The sequence below is a fragment of the Arachis hypogaea genome, chromosome 13, assembly GCF_003086295.3.
Source record: "Arachis hypogaea cultivar Tifrunner chromosome 13, arahy.Tifrunner.gnm2.J5K5, whole genome shotgun sequence".
Taxonomy (NCBI): Eukaryota; Viridiplantae; Streptophyta; class Magnoliopsida; order Fabales; family Fabaceae; genus Arachis; species Arachis hypogaea.
Window position 1 is genome coordinate 142128653 of NC_092048.1, and position 19652 is coordinate 142148304.

At 32.5% G+C, this 19652-nt stretch overlaps 2 protein-coding genes and 1 long non-coding RNA gene across 4 annotated transcripts; 1 reads left to right on the forward strand and 2 right to left on the reverse strand.

Moving 5' to 3' along the window:
- Positions 1 to 9972: 9972 nt before the first annotated feature.
- On the reverse strand, positions 9973 to 11683 carry LOC112792411 (large ribosomal subunit protein eL33w). Its single transcript, XM_025835647.3, has 5 exons — positions 11471 to 11683; positions 10856 to 10891; positions 10545 to 10773; positions 10422 to 10464; positions 9973 to 10154 (listed from the first exon to the last, which is right to left on the reverse strand). Exons 1-4 carry the CDS (start codon positions 11500 to 11502, stop codon positions 10423 to 10425), a joined length of 339 nt encoding a protein of 112 aa, XP_025691432.1. The 5' UTR covers positions 11503 to 11683; the 3' UTR covers positions 9973 to 10154; position 10422.
- A 2412-nt stretch (positions 11684 to 14095) lies between these two features.
- On the reverse strand, positions 14096 to 15990 carry LOC112792412 (uncharacterized). Its single transcript, XR_003197423.3, has 2 exons — positions 15357 to 15990; positions 14096 to 14765 (listed from the first exon to the last, which is right to left on the reverse strand). It is a non-coding gene; the product is annotated as an uncharacterized lncRNA (long non-coding RNA).
- Positions 15991 to 16506: 516 nt separating this feature from the next.
- LOC112792413 (thioredoxin O2, mitochondrial) lies at positions 16507 to 19128 on the forward strand. Of its 2 annotated transcripts, XM_025835648.3 has the most exons (7): positions 16507 to 16854; positions 16969 to 17034; positions 17225 to 17275; positions 17519 to 17598; positions 17826 to 17870; positions 18018 to 18112; positions 18851 to 19128. In XM_025835648.3, the coding sequence occupies exons 1-7, from the start codon at positions 16647 to 16649 to the stop codon at positions 18858 to 18860; spliced, it is 555 nt and encodes a 184-aa protein (XP_025691433.1). In that variant the 5' UTR covers positions 16507 to 16646; the 3' UTR covers positions 18861 to 19128. The 2 variants fall into 2 exon arrangements, with proteins under 2 accessions (XP_025691433.1, XP_025691434.1); XM_025835649.3 differs by lacking the exon at positions 18851 to 19128 and having other exon boundaries at positions 18018 to 18116.
- Positions 19129 to 19652: the final 524 nt, after the last annotated feature.

A 19652-nucleotide genomic window follows, 5' to 3' on the forward strand; every position in this document is an offset into this window, starting at 1 on the left:
GAGTGGGTAAAAAAAATTTTTATTGATTATGAGAAAATCAAGATAATCAACAGTACCTTCGTCTCCCTTATTCTAAAAAGGGACAACCCAAAATTTTTCAATCATTTTAGACTCATTATGTTATGCAATGTCATGTATAAGCTAATCACCAAAATCATTTTTCACAGGGTCAAAGCAGTTATACCAAAACTTATTAGTCCATTTCAATATAGTTTTGTTTCGAAGAAAAAAAGTGCAGATAATATTCTATTTGTTCAGAAACTGATTCACACGATGAGGACAAAAAAAGGACATGTTGAATATATGACAATCAAAATTGACTTAGAGAAGGCATACGATAGATTAAATTGAAAATTTATATAAGATACTCTCATCGAAGCTAGTTTGCTAGAAAACTTGATTAATTTGATTTGCAATGCTATTCTTTAGTAGAAATGAAAGTTCTATGAAATGGTGCTCTGTCTAATCCCTTTCTTTCGACCAGAAGTATCAGATAGGGAGATCCCATGTTCTCCTACCTATATGTATATATTATACATGGAGAGATTATCTCAAATCATCTCAGTGGCAGTAAATCATAAACTTTGGGAGTCAATTGCCCTAAACATAAATGGTGTATAACTATCCTACCTTTACTTTGCAGATGATATATTATTATCGTCCCTAGATCATGTTGAAATAGTGAGAGGTATTTTAGACTCATTTAGCCGATGTCCAGGTCAAAAGATAAGTTATAAGAAATCAAGTGTCTTCTTCTTTATCAATGTATGTTTGGCAAGGAAGGTAGAATTTGATCAAGCTTGCAAAAATTGTGTGGGGTAGAAATAGAGCTGGTAACAAGGTCCATTTGGTTAATTGGGAGAAACTGTATTTGCCAAAAAAGTTTGGCGGCTTGGATTTCAGACCAGTCAGAATAGTAAACAATGTTAATCTGATGAAATTAGTATGAAATTTGGTGCAAAACAAGAATGCTCTTTAGGTTAAGGTGATCGGAAGAAAAAATAAATATGGAAAAAATACCATGCCAATCATCAAGAAGTTCAATCTTGTTCGAATACTTGAAAGGGTATCACGCAAGTATGGCCCAAATTTAAAAGAAATCTAGTGTGACAAACCAGTGATGGTAATAGCACTCGGTTTTGAAAAGATCATTGGATTCCGGATGTTAATAAATTTGAAGACTTTGCTCAAATAGATATATCAAAAGATATGCTAAACGACATGGTCAATGAATATACAGCAAGTGACAATTGGAATTTAGGTAAAATTGAGGAGATTTTAGGAGAGGATTAGGTCACTGTTTTCTCATCCTTGAAGGCTCTAGAAGCAAACTTGGGGATGATAAGTAGCGTGGCTTCTTAATTCCAATGGTAAATTTAGCATAAAGTAAGCATGCTTCTTTTACTCAAATCCACCTGAGGACTCAAATGTTGATTTATTTTTGAGATTTTGAAAAGTTGAAGACTTCTAAAGGTTGCGCACCTTTTTTTGGCTAGTTGTTAATAAAGCCCTTTTGCCAAATAAGGTTCGAACCTGCAGGCACATGATCTAAGAGAATATTTTTTTCGATTTGTCGTTTTTTTTCAGAGACTTTGCTCCACGTCCTTCGCGAATGCAGAATCGTAAACAATACGTAAAAGAGCATGGACACTTCATTGAGTTCTGGTATGTTCTTTAACCAACCTATCTCTTTTTTGGTTGTTAAAGAACTTATCATCTCAATCCCAGTACCAAATCATTTACTGACCTTTGTTGTTTACTTGCGTCCTATGCTCTCTTTGGTATCATTATAACAAGCACATTTTTTAGAGAGACAATGCAGTAGATGAAGATAAGATTCATGATTTGACAGTGTACTTAGCTAAAGAGTATAACTCAGCGCATGAAGAGATAGCTCGAGTAAGAAAAAGAGTTGGGTGCTTTACTGAAAAATAAATTTGTTGGATCCCTCAAACCCTCCTTTCATTAAGCTGAATTCTGATTGTTGGGAATAATACACCATTCCTCTTTGAGAAAATATCTTTCACAGAAAAATAAAATAGACACAATTACAACACAAGAATTTAACATGAAAACTCCAATTACTTGAGAATAAACCACGGCCGTTGCCAAATGACAACCAGAGAATATCACTATGTGAAAATTGTTACAACACATAGACTTCTTTCTCTCTAACACCGGCACTCCAGTATATCCACACTCTCAAAGCAAATATTTAACTACACCTCACAACACTCTCTAATCAAAAAGTATAGAGGAAAAGAAAAGTCAGATACAAGCTTTAAGTGTTTTCGACTGGTGCAAAAAATATGGAGAACTTAGCCTCATATTTATAACTTAGGCCACCCACTCCATTTGCTATCCTAAGCAATGTGGGACTAATTCAACCAAATCCTAACAATCTCCACCTTGATTGAAATAGTCACACATCTTCAGCTTCCATTGTCAACACCGACAATTCTTTGCTGCCATTGTCTATACCGACAATCATAGTTCAGAGAACTATCATATTCCACCATGAAAGTATACTCACTTAGAATTAGACCACTCCAAGTATTTCGCCTTGGTACAGATCGAAACCTTGCTGAAAATTCATGGTGCAACTTCTAAATTGGCTTTTCCTGAAAGTTCTTCAGCCATCGACATAACTCCGCCACACACCTTGCATCTCAACGCCAACCAATGCCCGTGTGCAATTGTGGACCCGATTGCCACAACTTATCCTTATCCATGGCAGTGCGACAATACCATGAGGATACTTCTTGTCTTCTAGAGAACATCATCTTTCATACCAGAGATCCTCTCCTTCAACGCCCTGTGCAAACCTGATTGTATCAACACATCCTTGACTTGTATTTGCCACAAGCCAAAATTGATTCTTTCATCAAATTTCTCTATTTCAAGCTTCACAGCACTTGAATATTCTGACATTGTTGCAACTGTATACTAGAATAGTATAACTCAACTGTAGACCGTGCACTAGGAAGGGTCCACAGGAAAGAGAGGTGGGTCACAATGGACACACTTAAATACCAAGTCTTTCCTTAGCCAGAACCTCTGCACTCTCACAGTGTCACACTGCCTTCCAGCAACAACAACATCAACCAAAGATCAACCTCAAGCTACAAGACAAAATTCTTTTCTGATGTGAAATGTCAGACTAGGTTGCAACCACAGAGCATACTAAGAATAAATCCCACCGAACCGAAGCTCTGATACCACTTGTTGGGAATAATACACCATTTTCCCTTGAGAAAATACCTTTCACAGAGAAATAAAATAGACACAATCACAACACAATAATTTAACGTGGAAACTCCAATTACTGGAGAAAAAACCACGACCATTGCCAAATGACAACCAGAGAATATCACTATGTGAAAATTGTTACAACACATAGACTTCTTTCTCTCTAACACCGGCACCACAGTACATCCACACTCTCAAAGCAAATATTTAACTACACCTCACAACACTCTCTAATAAAAAAGTATAGAGGAAAAGAAAAGTCAGATACAAGCTTTAAGTGTTTCCGACTGGTGCAAAAAATATAGAGAACTTAGCCTCATATTTATAGCCTAGGCCACCCACTCCATTTGCTATCCTAAGTAATATGGGACTAATTCAACCAAATTCTAACACTGATGACTCTGGTACAAAAGGACGATCAGGTGACTTGTGGTAGTATATTAAGAGATCATGAAAGAAAGTTTTTGGCTTGCTACCGTGTGAATCTAGGGAGCTATACGATGACTGTAGTAGAGCTCTGGAGTATTCTGTTGAGTTTGGACTTAGCCTTAAACTTTAGCTACATGAATATTTGTATGGAAATAGATTTTAAAATAACAGTTAGCCTGTACCTTTAAGAAACCATAGAGTTGCACTCTACAACAGTGTTAGTGTTGAATATTAAAGAGCATTGCAGTAGGTTAAGTAATTGAAACATCCATTGAGTTTTGAAAAGCAAATGTTTATGTAAATAGATTGATTTGATAAGGATATAAAGAGGTGTGCATGTCTCGGTCCGATCTGATGACCTGGTCCAGTCCCAAACACTGTAGGAGCTAATTTGGTGTGATTTTACTGGGTTTAGGGTCGGGTAAGGGTTTCAAAAATAGATTCGGTCATTATTTTTCGGGTCGGGTCCGAGCCATGGCTCGGGTCACCTTAAATCGGCCCGGTCATTATACACAATTAATATTTTGTGTTGTTAGTGATGGATGATTACTATTCTTATGTGGAATTTAAGTATTGTAAACCTTAATATTTTGTGTTATTAGTTATTATAAGATTATAAGTTAATATTTTATGTTTAAAATGCATAAGATTTTAAACTAATGCATAATATTGTGTTATTTGTATTGATTTAAATATTTGGTGTTATTAGACAATATTAGTATTGATTATGGTTATGCTTTAATTTTAGAGAATAGTTGGTTCTTGTTATATTTTTCAAAATGAATTTTATCATGTTAAATAATGGTTGGAGTCTTGAAAATTTGGATATTTTCACATGCTAACTTATAAGAAAGTATAAAGGTAATGTAATGTTAACAACCCAGTTTTTACCCGGTATAATTGTGACCCGAAAGTGTATAAATTTCATTGGGTCTAGAATCGGGTTCGAATCTAATAAATAAGCTGGTATATATTTCGAGTTGGGTTTTAGTCACATCAAATCCAGTTTCACCTGACCATACACACTCCTAATATCAATTTCAACCGAAATATCATTTTATCTTTTTTATTCCTTCGTGTATTTCTTTAAGTTTTCGTGCACACTTTATTGAAATTGCATTTTCTAGCATAATTTCTATTTTTTTTTTGGATTTTATGCCCCGTTGTCTATAAATAAAAAATTCTTCTAATTCAAAGGGTTTCGGGTTACAAAAATACTTCTTTGAAATTTTAATGTAGAAAATTACTATTTAAAATTAAACTATTTAAGTTTCAGTATATTCATTAGGTAAAAGATTAAAATTTTTATTTTAAAATAATTATCAATTTAAATAGAGTGATGCATCAATAAAGTTGGTGTATCTTTTCTACAAGTATATTAATATTTTTATTGTGCTCCTTCTGTTTCAAATTAATTGTCTTTTTTAGTTGTTTATAATTATTTAAACAATTATTAAATTTTATTAGAAATTATGAACAATCAAAAGCGATGAGAGACAAAAATTTATCCGATCTTATTTTTTCTCTCCAGTACTTACCAATATTCTATTTAGTCTCTAACATTTGTATTAAGTTTTATTTTTTTTTAGCGTTTGAAATGTTTTATTTTTATTTTAATCGTCTTATTTTATTTTATTTTAGTCTTGTGATCAAAATTTTTTTTACTCTAAATATACTATTTTTTTCATTATGATTTTTTTTTGTTAATAACAACAAAAATTATAATTATATTGGTTAAAGCGGTTGTTATAGTGATTTGAGAGTAGAAATAACAAAAGAATAAAAGAGAAGATAATGATAAAAAAAAAATAAAAAAATAATAATAAAAAAACGGTTTGATTTTGGCCGAATAACAAAAATAAAAAATAAAATGTTTGAGGTAAAAAAATAAAATATTTTAAACGTTAGAAAAGAAAATAAAAGTTAACGGAAATATATATTAGAAACTAAAATAGTAATTTATCATTTTTTAATCTGCTCTTTCTATTTTATAATGGAGAATACAATAGAAAAACAATAATTGATGACCTCTCGAAGTTAAAATGTGACACTTAACAAGATGATTTAGATGTGAGGCAAATGTTAAAGTTAATGATTAAAAAAAGTTTTATATAAAAAAGATATAAAGTGTAAATTTCCAATGAATTTATTAAAATAAAAATGTTAAACAAATTTAATGAAAATAATGTTAACATGTATTCGACACTTCTTAGCTAAATCTTTAATAATAAAAAAATGAAAAGAAACACTTCAATTAAAATAAAAGGGAAAATATTTTATTTAATAGAAATTGCTAACCTCAAAAGCTTCATACGAAAGCTAGCATACAACATAGTTTATTTTGCATAGAAGACTCCTTTCTTTATTTCTTAACTTTTAGATTTATATCTTTTGCAAAAAACCTTCATTCCTAATAAAATAATATAAATTAACTAAAAACTAAAAAATAAATGATCAAATTAGTCTCTAAAAGATTATTTATTCATTCTTTAAATTGGTCATCAAATTTTTTTTTTTAATCAAATTCATCTTTAAAGATTTTAAATTAGTCCCATTAGTCCTTCCATCACTTTATTTGTTGATGGTGTCAAAATTTGCTAATGTAAAATATTAAGTAACATCCCAACATACATCTAGGAGTCTTAATTGACTATTAACGTGATTGGTTTATGAAATTAGATCAAATAAAAACTCAATTGAGGAGAGAACTTGAAGTATTGTAATTTCTTAATTTGGGGTTGATTTGATCTAATGTTATAAACTAATCATGTTAATAGTCAATTAAGATTCTTAGGTATATGTTGAAATGTCACTTAATATGTTACATTGTCAAATTTTGACACTATCAATAAATAAAGTGACGAAAAGACTAACATGACTAATTAAAAATTTTTAAAAGAGAAATTTAATTAAAAAACATTTCGTTGACCAATTTAAAGAACGAATAATTTTTTAGAGACTAATTTGATCATTTACTCAAAAACTAAAAGTTCAATGTTGTTATTAATTTGTTAAAGGAGAGTGAATGGAAACTTATTTGAGATATTGTTAATAACAGAAATTGAAAGAGCTAAAACTATAATCAATGTTCCTAAAATAGAATTATAAAATTGTGCAACTTTATGAATAAAGAAAGTAAGTCTTTTCTCCAAAACATAATGCATTACATGTTGACCTCTGCATAACAATGGTCTTATTTACTTTAGCATATTTTTTTGTGCCTAAAATGAAAGAAGAACAAACAAATTTAGCATTTATTTATTCTGAAAGAGAAGTAGTATATATATATATATATATATATATATATATATATATATATATATCATAAACAATCTCAACAAAACCTAATATCAAAATATGTGGTAAAAAGAAAAAAAAAATTATTTAAATGAGAATTTGAAAAAAAAAAATCTTAACCGACATTACCTGCTACTCTGTTTTGGTAGGTCTAGTAGTTTATTTTCTTTAAACTCATTGAAACTCTAAACCAAGTTAGTATTGAATAACACAATACACCAAGTTGTGGTTATGCTGTCTAATAATTTTGGAAGGTGTGTCTTAAAACATTTTCAAATTCCATGTTCGTCCTAACATTGCTGGCATCTTGTTAAAATCTCATATGGTAGTGAACTAGTGATTCAAGTAGACAACATTCTATAAACTAATTTAATAGATTTGAAGATTGTTAATATACATTACCCACGCCACTCACACAAGATTGTGACAAAGTAAAACAAGTAACTGATGGGCAAAGAGTCCAATGCTCAGGCCTTTTTATTTAGGATTTCGATCCTCTTATTTTGATTTCTCGAACCGAGAGATCCATGAATCGGGATCTTAATGCATGTAGATACAGATGGTCCAATGCTTCTCTGAAGTTGTTTATTTACTTTAGAGAGAAAAGTAACACAATCTAAGCCATTGATAACATAAACGGTTTTGATCATCTTAAATAAATAAATGATAAATAAATACATTAAATGTGAAAGATATGATTATTTCTTATAGTTGTGGAATGTTCGAAACAATGGGATTCTTATGTTGTCATTGTTTAAAAGTTTTAAATGTTTGGGATGTGAAGCAAATTCCGGCTCAATACATTATGAAAAGATGGACTAGAGAAGCAAGAGAGATGATTGTTCATGACTCAGATGGAAAAGTTGTTCAAAGTGATACTAGAACGGATGCTACAGCACGGTACAAGAATATATGTTTCAAAGCAATCAAATTAGCTGCTCGATCATCAGATTTTGAAGTAACATCTAATTTTGTTGAGCAAGTTATAGAGGAGGCATATAAGAAGGTAGATTCTTTTTGTAGACACAATCATTTATTTATTTAAGGTGATCAAAACCGTTTATGTTATCAATGGCTTAGATTGCGTTACTTTTCTCTCTAAAGTAAATGAACAACTTCAGAGGAGCCAAATCCTTTTATTTAAATAAAATAAATCGATTTTTAAAATTTTACCGATTTAAATATTTAATTATAATTTTATTGGTATAAAAAGCGAAAATATAAATTATTTGTAACTGATGGACGAAAAATCCAATATTCAGCAAATCCTAAATTCTAAATTTAAAATGGTGTAAAAATTTTTTTTCTCAATTTCGCTTTTGTTGACGGCAAAAACCAAGAAGAAAAAATGCATCAGTTTGCGCTTTTACTGGCAGCGAAAAACGGGATAATAGCAGCTATAAATAACAGGCCTTTTGCCAACGTGTTCCACACTAAATCATTTGCAAATTTTCATTTCTGTGAGAGGGGGAAAGGAGGAGCACGGAAGATTTAGGTAGCGTTTGTTCTGAGGTACTAAGACGGAGAATTAGTATTATATTTGTTGGATCAGAAATTGGTATTAAAATTTTCGTATTTTAATACCTCCAATAAGTAAGGACACAGGAAATTAAAATTTTTAAAGATAGAGACTGAAATTTTAATAATATTTTATACTTAAAATACTTTTATTTTAATTAATTAATTTTATTTTTATTTTTTATACAAATTAAATTAGAATTTCATTTTTATTTCAATTTCTGTCTCCTATTTTACACCAAACACAATATTAAAACTTATTTTAATTTATATCTTTCAGTTTTAGTTCCTCCTCGAAACGCTACCTTAAAAAAGTGAAAGAGAGGAGTAGAAAAGTGAGAGAAAATGCCGTGTAATAACAACATTAATTAGACTAACAGTTTGTTTGGATCAGACGAAGTTGGAAGGAAAGAAAGAAAATGGAGGAGAAGAAAACGGATGAAAAATTTAGTTTTCCTTCGTTTGGATCACCGGAAAAAATGAAAGAAAAATAGAAAAGCATGTATGGAACCCACTTAAAAATTTTCACTTCAAAATTGGGTATAAAACTGAGATAGAAAGGAAATTATGAGCAAAAAGACAAATTTATCCTTTCAATTACATTGGTATAAGATAATTTACATATAATGTAAAAAAGATATTAAAATAATTTCATTTAGTTATGATTTTCTCTCTTTTTACTTTTCCTTTCATCTAAACAAAAGAAAAACTTTCTCTTATTCTCTTTCCATCCATTTTCTCTTCATCCAAACAACATAAAAAAAAAAAACTTTTCCTTTCATTTTCCATCATCAATCCAAACAAAGTGTAAATGAGGACATATATATTGCGAGCATGGTACACGAATTTATAAAGAAGTTCCATTTTCGCTGTCATGCTACACGAATTTAGATGAAAATTTCTCCTTAATTTCCCTGGCTACAGTGGCAAAAATGCTGTTTTGAATCTAGCATTAAAAAAAAAACACTTGAGTAACAATCAAACAAATTCAAAAAAAGACTCAAGGTAAAAACTGAAAAAAAAAAAATTGTTAATGATCCATACTATATTGGAATAAATCTTCTCAAATTTTTTTCATTTTAGAAAATAGAGTACAATTTTTAACCTTTTAATACTTTCTCCCATTTTTGTTTAATTTGACTTATAAAATTAATAACAAAAAATTACACTTTATCGCCTTAAATGAAAATTAAAAAAAAAAGGAAAAGAGAGAAAATCCATTCTCAACAGTTACCATGGCACAAAGAACTAAATGACTAACATACCATTATATACACACCATTGTTACCATTAATTCTCAAAGTAGAGTGAATTTAATTATTGCATCTTAAAACTCGATCTCTTTTGTCCTCAACTTGCTACTATCATTTGGTGCGTAATTTTTGCACTCCTACTTTCGCACATCTCTACAAACCTGTCTCTTAAATTCGCAAACTGTGGAACTTTAAGAACATATGAAAAAACCAAGCCAACACTCACTAATCAAGAATATAAACTTCATAGAAAATAGCCCACATAAAATATAGAATATCATTTGGTCCTAACACCGTCTCAACCAAAATTCTGATCAGAAGTTACAAATACAAACGATAATAATAAAACTTTATCAAAGAAACAAAAATCAGCTGTGAAGAAATCTACCGGGATCTGATATTCAGAACCTGCAAATACAAGGATTGTACACAATTAGAACAAGGTAAAATACACCTAGTACAATTAATTAAAGCAATTATAAAAAAGAACTTTTCGAGTATACAACACAGCATATACATACCATCACTGAATGTTAGGTGAGAAGAAAAGCAACTAGCAACCATTAGAACAGCAATATGTAATCTAACATGGGAGCATTTACCATGGAAGGAATAGAAAAGGAAAAAGGGAAATCAGATCAAGGGGGAAAATATATATCATCATAGGCAGTTTACCTTAGATGTTGCTTGGATACATAAATACTCTTACACGTGCTCCCTGCATTAGAACAAAACTCATTCAGTATACTGCCAAAATAGAAAATATGTAAAATAGAACTAAATATGGCATGCAATTACCATGGATTTCGGTGGAAGATTTGACTTGAATTTTGCACGAACAATACCACTGTTACCGTGAGGCCTTGTAACCTTGCCCCAAATACAGCGGTAATGAGTTCCATTCTTCTTCACCTTAGCCTTGTAGATGTAAGCCATTTTCTTACCAGCATACCATGCTACCTCTTCCTTGGTATTCACTCCCTCGATTTGGATAAGAGATGTGTTTGGGTACTGGTTTGACTTGGATCTGAATGAAACACACCAAATGTATAAATAGATGGATAAATTTGGCAGAGAACTAACAATACCAGTGGCAATAAACTTTTTACCTTTTGTATCCAAGGATTGTACCCCTCACGTAGAGTCTAAAAACAAGACAAAGAGTGAATTATAAGCTTAATATACATAAAAGAGAATCATTAAATTAATTGAATAACGGACCAATACCATTAATGAATGGAATTAACAACAATATCATGTATTCACTATTCAGTCAATAACCTAGTCTTGTGCAGAAAATTCATCCACGATGGAAAAAAAAATTAACAGGTTTCATAACCGGAAGATTAATACTCACCAATAAGCATAGTTCTTCCTAGTTGATTCAAACAAACATTCCTAAATCTTCCACGAAATCCTCACACTTAAATCATATATTGGCATTCAAATAAGTAGCACGAAGATGATTAATACAGGAAATACCACAGTTCAATCTACTACTTCATGTGCATTCATACACATAGGAATTCATTTCGGTGATCCTGTAATTCAGTAATCTCTAACGTCCGATAAAATTTTCCAAAAATGTCAATGCTAGAAGATCGAGCAGACATCACACAAAAGCCGCTTAAAAGAAGAAAACAAGAAAGGCGCAGCTAACTATTGAAGACAATTGGGGAAAACACAGAACAAATGATTAAGAAACTGAGGAGCTGGAAGAAAACCTGACGCGTTCTCCCTGGCGACCCTTCACCATCGTTGCTTGCTTGTGGAAGCTGACTCACAGAGTGCGATGAGGCAGAGATGCGGCGTAACCCTAAATCCCTTCAAAAAATGAGATTTTAGGGTTTTATAGGGAATGCACTAAATTGAAGGGCCTCGTGGGTCAACCATTGTTTGGGCCTGATGAGCCTCTTGGGTTTTGTAGGCCTGTTTAGCTTTTGCCCAAAAATACTTAATTGTTAATACCCAAAAAGAAATCTCAACAATTATTTAATCACATACTTTTTGGTTGAAAATTTTAATTAATGTGTAACTGGTGGATAGATGTAATAATAATAATAATAATAGTAATAATAATAATAATAATAATAATATAAATATATCATTATTCTTTATCTGGGATGAAATATTCGAATTTTTTGAATGAAAATATTTTTTTAAATTAATTTCTCTACTGTATGAGTTCTTTTCTTCATATATTATTGTCGTACAAAATAAAAAATACTTATAATTTATCCCGAAAAATATGTCTGAAAAATGTACTATATAAGTATAGAACTATAGAAAGGTGTGCTTAAAATCATTGTACATTTAGAGTTTTTAGTCGTATAATTTAGTTCAAAAATATTAAGTAGTCAGATATTTTTATTAACCAAATTAACTAAGTTATTAAAATTTAAACTTTAGTCATGTTTTTTTTTCTTTTTCTTCTCTTTCTCCTTCTCCTCTTTTAATATGGTTATCGTCGACACAATAATTCTGCCACCACCATTGCCGCAACTTCTTCAACGTATTGTTGTTGTTCCTTCTTTCTTCTTTTTTCTTGTGAATTGGATTTTTTTAGTGAAATTAAAAATGTAAAAATAGCTTCTATATTATTTTTTTTATGCTCAATATTTATATTACTATATGTGTGAATATGTGTGCTATGTTGAATAAAAATATGTATTATCTATTATGCTAAAATATTTGTGTGCTATAATAAATTAGAATTTCTTTAAAAAAAGTATGAAAAGACAATAAATTTAATGTACAATGTGTACAATAGAGATAAAATTGAAATTATAATCAGTTAATAATTAATTTAAATAATTTTTCATAATTTCAAATATTAAATTTTAAATAAATAAGGATTTGGTTATGGGAAAGTTACGTATTCCTCCATTTTATACGTACGCCCAATTTGGAATTGGACCTCCACGAGAAACTCCAGAAACTAAAGATCCTCGCGCGGAGCCCCAGAGCTCTACCCTGACCTTGTTGTACTCAACATCGTCCCCTCCATCGCCAACCTCCTTAACCACGACAACGCTGACATCGCCATCTACGTCGTTTAGCTCCTCCAGCACCTCACTGACGAGGATGTCCTCGACGACAACGATAAACCGGCTAAGGTTTTAGTTGATGTTTTGATAGAAAACAGTGTTCTCGAGCTCCTGGTGCAGGTTCTCCACCGGCTCAACGATTCTGATCCTGACGACTTTGCTGCAGTTTACCCGACGCTTGCAACGATAGAGAATCTGATAGAAGTTGAGCTGGCAGTGGCAGAGTTAATTTGTGAGAAGACGAAGCTGATGAAGTGGCTGCTCGAGAAGATTAAGGTATGATTACTACAGTGAAATTAAATTAACGAGCTCTGTAATTGGATATTCAATTCACTAAATATGTAGATGGTTATTTTAATTCTTAATTGGATGGTTATTTTATTTGATTTAGTTTAAATATATACAATTAACAAATGCTAGATGGTCATTTCACTAGGTAGTCGAATGATTATTTTGATGGCTGGTGAGAGAGCTTCTAACACTGGAGAGGTGGGATTATTGATGATGTGGGGTAGCAGACAATTTGGGGGTAAGGTGTTTTGGTAAATTCCTTTAGTAAATTAGGGTTAAGATGGTTAATTTTTTTGAAATAACTGTTTGTTTTTTTTCCTTATATTGGGCTAAATTCAAAACCCATTATTGTACATACACATTGTCAAGATTTCTCATTGTCTCCCTATCGGAGTTCTTTGTTTAATGATTTCTGACAAATTAGTGTGAGTTATCAGACTATTAGCTTCGATTATTTGTGTTATTTTTCTATACTCGATATTTGTATACTATTGTATATATTTTTATTTTTCTTCTTAATTATGATTATTTATGATGACCTTAGTTTTTTTAATTAAGTTGTTTGAAAAATTAGTGTTATTCTATGATTCAGATTTTTGTGTTGTATAAGTGAATTTGTGTGTTATGCTGAACAAAAATATATGTTACGCTTAAATATTTGTGTGCTATGATAAACTAGAATTTGTTTAATGATATCTGTCAAATTAGTGTGAGCTAGCATGCTATTAGCTTCGATTACTTGTGTATTGTGAAAATGAAGGAGTGTGTGCTGTTTCACTTTGATTTACACATGTGATGTGATATGGTGTAATAGAATTCAATAAAATAATATACATATAAACTTTAGTGTAGTAAAATTTGTGTGCTATATCGATAAATTTGTATTATGTTTTAATTTTTTGTGTTATACTTAAAAAATTTGTATGCTATATTTTAAAATTTATGTGTTTTTCAACAAAATTTATATGTTGCATAAAGTGTAAAAAATACTTATACATATGATGCAAGCTCTTTAAATTGTGTGCCGGTAGAGCACTGAAACGATGTCACGCATTTCATTTTGAAAATAATTTTTAGAGTAAAGGACATTTTCGTTCCTGATCTTTTTTTTTTCTGCAGACATTTTCGTCCTCAAGCAATGGAAAATGTATTAAAGTCTCTGACCCTGAAAAATGTGGACATTTATGTCCTTCCATTGAATTCAGCCGTTTGCACTGGACGGAAAAGGCTGAGCTGGCAGAGGTGGCGATGAGGTGGCACGTAACGGAGACCAGGTGGCATGGAGCATTTCGTAACAGGACATACAAGTCTCTGGAGACGAAAACGGCGCCGTTTCGTCTCCTCCCCCAATCTTTCAAATTCGTCTTCTCCAATCTCTCGTCCGTACAGAAACGGCGAAGTGGGTGTTGTGGGAAGTGGAGCAGAAAGGAAGTTCTTCCTTCTATGGCATCTGAAGGGGTATCATCAAGTTGGAGAAGAGGTGGAGGTCAGGTCAGCTCGAGCTCGCATCTGCACCGTAGGGATCTTGCCCAAAATTCAGCATTGGGATTGGTTGCCGTTGGCATCCGCTTGCCTCCTTCTGGGGTGCTTGATGAAGCTGATGCCGGTTGTTGACTACTATTGTCACTTTTTACTCGTTCATGGATCCCAACCAATTTAGGCTTTGCCTCTACCACCACACCTTTAAGAAGTGTATCAACAAATATTAAAATTTTGAAATGAACAAGAACGCACCAATTATTGGAACCAAATTAAAGTCCAAAAAGTTAACTAAAGACTCTTCATTCATATGAGCTACCGTAGCCGCCAGCTGAGTTAACACATCAAAGTAATATACCTAGTTACCAACCCTAGGAAAAAAATATCATTTTCACTTATCATTGATCGTATCCCCCTGCCAAATAGCACCTAAGGCCAGCACTTCAATTGAGGCCATCCAGAAGCATTTTGAACATAAACAATTAAAACTTGACAAGCAAGTATGGATTTTTATTTTTTTTATTGTTTTTTTTAATAAAAAGATCTTATAACAAACACACAACTGAAGCAAAGGGAAAAACCAGAAACTCAGAAGAACTATTAAATCCCTTCACGTGTGTTAATTTTGTTCGAAGTATAAAATCTCCATTCCAAATCAACGGTGGAATAAGACTAATTACGGTAAAGTTAGATTGAAAGCTTTTAGTTTGATGTTCTTCTCTGATAACCATAACTCTGTCGTATATAAATCAAAGATAACAAACATGAACCTTTTTAGAGATATAATAGATACCTGTTGGTAAATCCTTTTTATCCTTACGATTCCTCCTGATGCCATGCCTCCCTTATTGCGGCTGAGCATCTTTCGGTGGATTATACTTTTCCACGCTGTTGTTCAGAAATTGGAGCGGCCATGCAACCTCCCATCAAGTTTACACAAACACCCAAACTTCAACAATACCGAACAAAATTGAAGATAATGACTTAACTACAGAAAAAAATGTTTATTATTATTTAATTCTGAAAGTTTCAGAAATAGAGAATTGTGGGCGAAGCAAAAAGACTGGAACTTGGATCGGAGTGTTTTCTTCGGAGAATGCATCGGATGCAGAAGGAAGACCGCAAGCGGAGGAAGGTTGGGGGCGGTCAAAGATGGATCGGTCGCCCAGTGATGGGTGGGACGCCGTTGAGGGTTCGGCAGCGACGGCGTCGTGGTGGGCAGCGTCGTCGTCGGAAGAAAAATCATGGAGGTGGGGGTGATCATCTTCTTCTCCACATCTTCTCCAACTTGATGATACCCCTTCACATGCCATGGAAGGAAGAACTTCCTTTCTGCCCCCCATTCCCCACAACACCCACTTCGCCGTTTCTGTGCGGACGAGGGATTAGAGAAGACGAATTTGAAAGATTAGGGAAGGAGACGAAACGGCGTCGTTTTCGTCTCCAGGGACTTATATGTCCTGTTACGAAATGCTCCATGCTACCTGGCCTCTGTTACGTGCCAACTCATTGCCACTTCTGCCAGCTCAACCTTTTCTGTTCAGTGCAAATGGCTGAATTCAACGGAAGGATATAAATGTCCACATTTTTTAGGGGTCAGAAACTTTAATGTATTTTCCATTATTTGAGGACAAAAATGTCTGCGAAAAAAAAAAAAGATCAGAGACAAAAATGTCCTTTACTCTAATTTTTATTATAGTTGAAACACTTGAAATATTAAACTAACTTAAATAGATTTGATTGTAAAAATATAACATTACTCAATTTAGTTAATATGTGAGTATATTTATAAGCACTTATTAAATCAAATACATGGTGTTTTAACTATAATAATACTTTTTCTTTTTGCTGAATAACCATATTACATTAATTCGAATAATTCCTATTATCTGAATTTTTTGAAAAAGTAATTATATACTAGTATACTAATGTTAATAACTTATTTTTTTTATCAAAATAAAAAATAAAAAATTAGCAAAAACAATAAGAGAGGGAAAGTAGAAAAGAATAAAAGGCGAGGTTAAAACTTAAAAAGGTAGGAAGAAGAAGGAGAAAGCAAAACAAAGCAGAGAAGAGAGAATCCATGGCGAGAAGCTCGATCCTTCGATCATTGGTTCTTAGCCGTGCAATGCTGAATAGGGTTCGCCCATTCTCCAACCACCTTACCTCTCATTCATTTCCCTCTCCTCCTCAATCTCACTCCTCTCTCTTCGCCTCCGTCGCCGCCGCCACCATCGCTTCCTCTCAGCTCTCTCTTTTCCACCACTCCCGCTCGCTCTCCTCCGCCTCAGGTGTTTCCTCTCTCTACTCACTACTATCTTTTCTTTATATAAACTATTTCTACTTTTCACAACCAAATACACTGTATACTAACTATAAAGTCAATTTCTTGAATGATTTTTCAGCTCCTTCCGATGTTGTCCTTGTTAATTCAGAGAAAGAGTTCAACGATATCCTCAGAAAAGTTCAAGGTTCTTTTCTTTGTTTTCCTTTCATTTTCTATGGATAGATTTGGTTTTCTCTGATTTATGCTGTTGGGGATTTATTACTCCCTTCACTTCACCTTTGTTAATTTACTTCTGTTGATGCAATTTCATTATGGAATGATAATATAGAGTTGATTGATTAATTATTTCTGCTGAAAAATATATTTAAAAACAGATAACTCGTTGCATGCCATCTTCTATTTCACTGCAGTCTGGTGTGGACCTTGTAAGTTCCCGTTCCTTTTATTTTTTATTAAGATATTGGCAGTGAACTATATTCTGTTTTGATATTTTGATTATGCATATGTGATGATTAATTATATGGATATCACATGCTAATGATGCTATGTTTATTGACAGTTTGCTAAGAGGTAGTTTCCGCGCTTCTGATTGTTCATATGTTTTTCTTGCTTTCTATTTACTCTAGACACAAATCCCAACTGTTTCCCTAGTTCTTGTTTCTTTGTAGGCAGGTTTATTTCTCCTATAATTGGAGAACTAAGTAAGAAGTACCCTCATGTAACAACATATAAGATTGATATTGATCAGGTATGGCCTATTTTCTATAATGTAATGCAGGTTTAAATCATGGACAGATAAAATTTATGTACTGGAAAACCATTTTTTTTTAGTTACTAAGCTTTACTACTCATAAGCTGAAATAGCTTAATTTTTTTTTGGTATTTCTACTATGTTCTGGTGTTTTGCATAAGATAAGTCCATGCTCCAAGGCAGCTGAAACCTGAAATTTTGCCCTTTTCTGCTATGTGTTCCAGGAAGAAATTCAAGGCACATTAGGCAAGTTACAGATTACATCTGTGGTAATTGTTTAAGCTTTTGGTTAGAAATTCATTTGTTCTGTTATTCTTTGTATACATAAAATCTTACATATGTATGGACCATATATCTCACTGTGTCCATCAATCACACTTATCTTCATATTTATAATCCCTTGTGCTGTTGTGCAGCCAACACTCCATTTCTTTCAAAATGGAAAAAAGGCTGATGAACTTATAGGTGCCGATGTTGCACGATTGAACCATATTACAGAGAAACTCTTCAAGTAATCCTTCAAATCTTCACTTTATGTAATGTTTTGGTTGCTGTTATTTCCTTTCACTAAAGTTTTGCATTGCTAGCATTTCACGTAGCAGTGCAATGTTCTATTCTGCATGTTATTATTGATCGGTCGTATATCGTTGTTTCTACTTGCTTTCCCGTTAATTCATTGAGCTATGGGCTGCTCACATATCTTGAAACTTCAAGCATGCATGTTTACATACATGTATATGAAAAAGATTATTGCTTTGCATTGGTAATTATTGTATTTTGCTTTAGTATTGGTCTTATTGGTTCAACTTTGACAACATTGCACATCTGTTAAAATTGAGACAAGGCTCCTTTAAATGGAGCTTGTTTGTAAAGTGAACCAATAAGAGTGAATTCATTTGTAAATAAATATTGCTGTGCACTTAGATTAAGCAAAAGCTGGATAGGCTCTTACTTTAGAGACAAGCTCTGTTTTGAAGAGCGATTGCTATCTGCCACAGCCAAGCACATTTAGATCCTCTGGATTGGGGTATGAATGGGGAGTTTTGACCACAAACTGACCTCTAGGAGGCTAGGACTTCTCTCGGTGAACACCCCACTTTTGTTTCTAGCTTGGGTAGACTTTTCTTTTTGGTCACAGAGGAAAGCCATTGTTTTAATCAATTGAGATGCTTTTGCATTGTAGTTTTGATGTAGCATAAAATGTAATTGAAGCATGGAAATTTGACTAACTGTGTGTTCTCTGTTCCAGGAAGGACTGAGTTTGGTTTTCAGAGGTGGGAATGGCTGATGGTTGATGAAGTACAAAATGATCAAACTGCAACTGCTTAATTTTTTTTTTAAAATATTATTCACAGTTATCATTTTATTCTATTTCAAATTTCCATGAGAGAAGAGAGAATATGCATACATGTTTAGGACATGGGACATATGCATTTACATGTAGAATATCGTTGAGCCTGAAGTTTCAAGAACTTGTGTCACTTATTGTTACACTTAATAATAGTTTTCGAGCTTTATTTTTCAGAAGTGGACCATTTGAGTTATGCTTGTTCATTCCATCTCTACATGGTTGATTTTTGTGAAATACAATATATGAGTTTCCCAGGTGTTCTTGAACCGCTTCGTTTAACTATTTTGGGTTATTTTGCATAACAAACCTTTCCAAACTAGTGCAACACAATGAAATGAGGTCTACTAATTGCAAATTATCTATTCTTCAACCTTGATTAACAATGAACACCGGGAAAACTAACATGACTGGACATAACCTTATGAAAAAGACATTACTTTTATAAAAAAAATAATTTACAATAAATGAATTTATATTTATTTTTAACCATCTATAAGATATTAATTTATAACTCGGAGGATTTATATTTTATATAACACGCACCGAGTCATGCTTAATTAAAAAAAACGCTTAGAAATGGCGATTTACATATAGGGCTGATTTTTTTGGTTATGGAGGGGATGTAGGTGCTTTGGAGGATTATGGAAGACGAGGGTTTTACACTGTTATGTGGGACAGTTTTTTTATCAGAGTTGGTGTG

Excerpts from the sequence above, each read along its gene's own strand:
- LOC112792413 (XM_025835648.3), top strand. The coding sequence starts at position 16,647 with ATGGCGAGAAGCTCGATCCTTCGATCATTGGTTCTTAGCCGTGCAATG. Across the intron at positions 17,035-17,224 it reads TATCCTCAGAAAAGTTCAAG|ATAACTCGTTGCATGCCATC; the intron begins GTTCTTTTCTTT and ends ATTTAAAAACAG. Across the intron at positions 17,871-18,017 it reads AGTTACAGATTACATCTGTG|CCAACACTCCATTTCTTTCA; the intron begins GTAATTGTTTAA and ends GCTGTTGTGCAG.
- LOC112792411 (XM_025835647.3), bottom strand. The coding sequence starts at position 11,502 with ATGGTGAAGGGTCGCCAGGGAGAACGCGTCAG. Across the intron at positions 10,774-10,855 it reads ACAATCCTTGGATACAAAAG|ATCCAAGTCAAACCAGTACC; the intron begins GTAAAAAGTTTA and ends TGTTTCATTCAG. Across the intron at positions 10,465-10,544 it reads ATCTTCCACCGAAATCCATG|GGAGCACGTGTAAGAGTATT; the intron begins GTAATTGCATGC and ends GTTCTAATGCAG.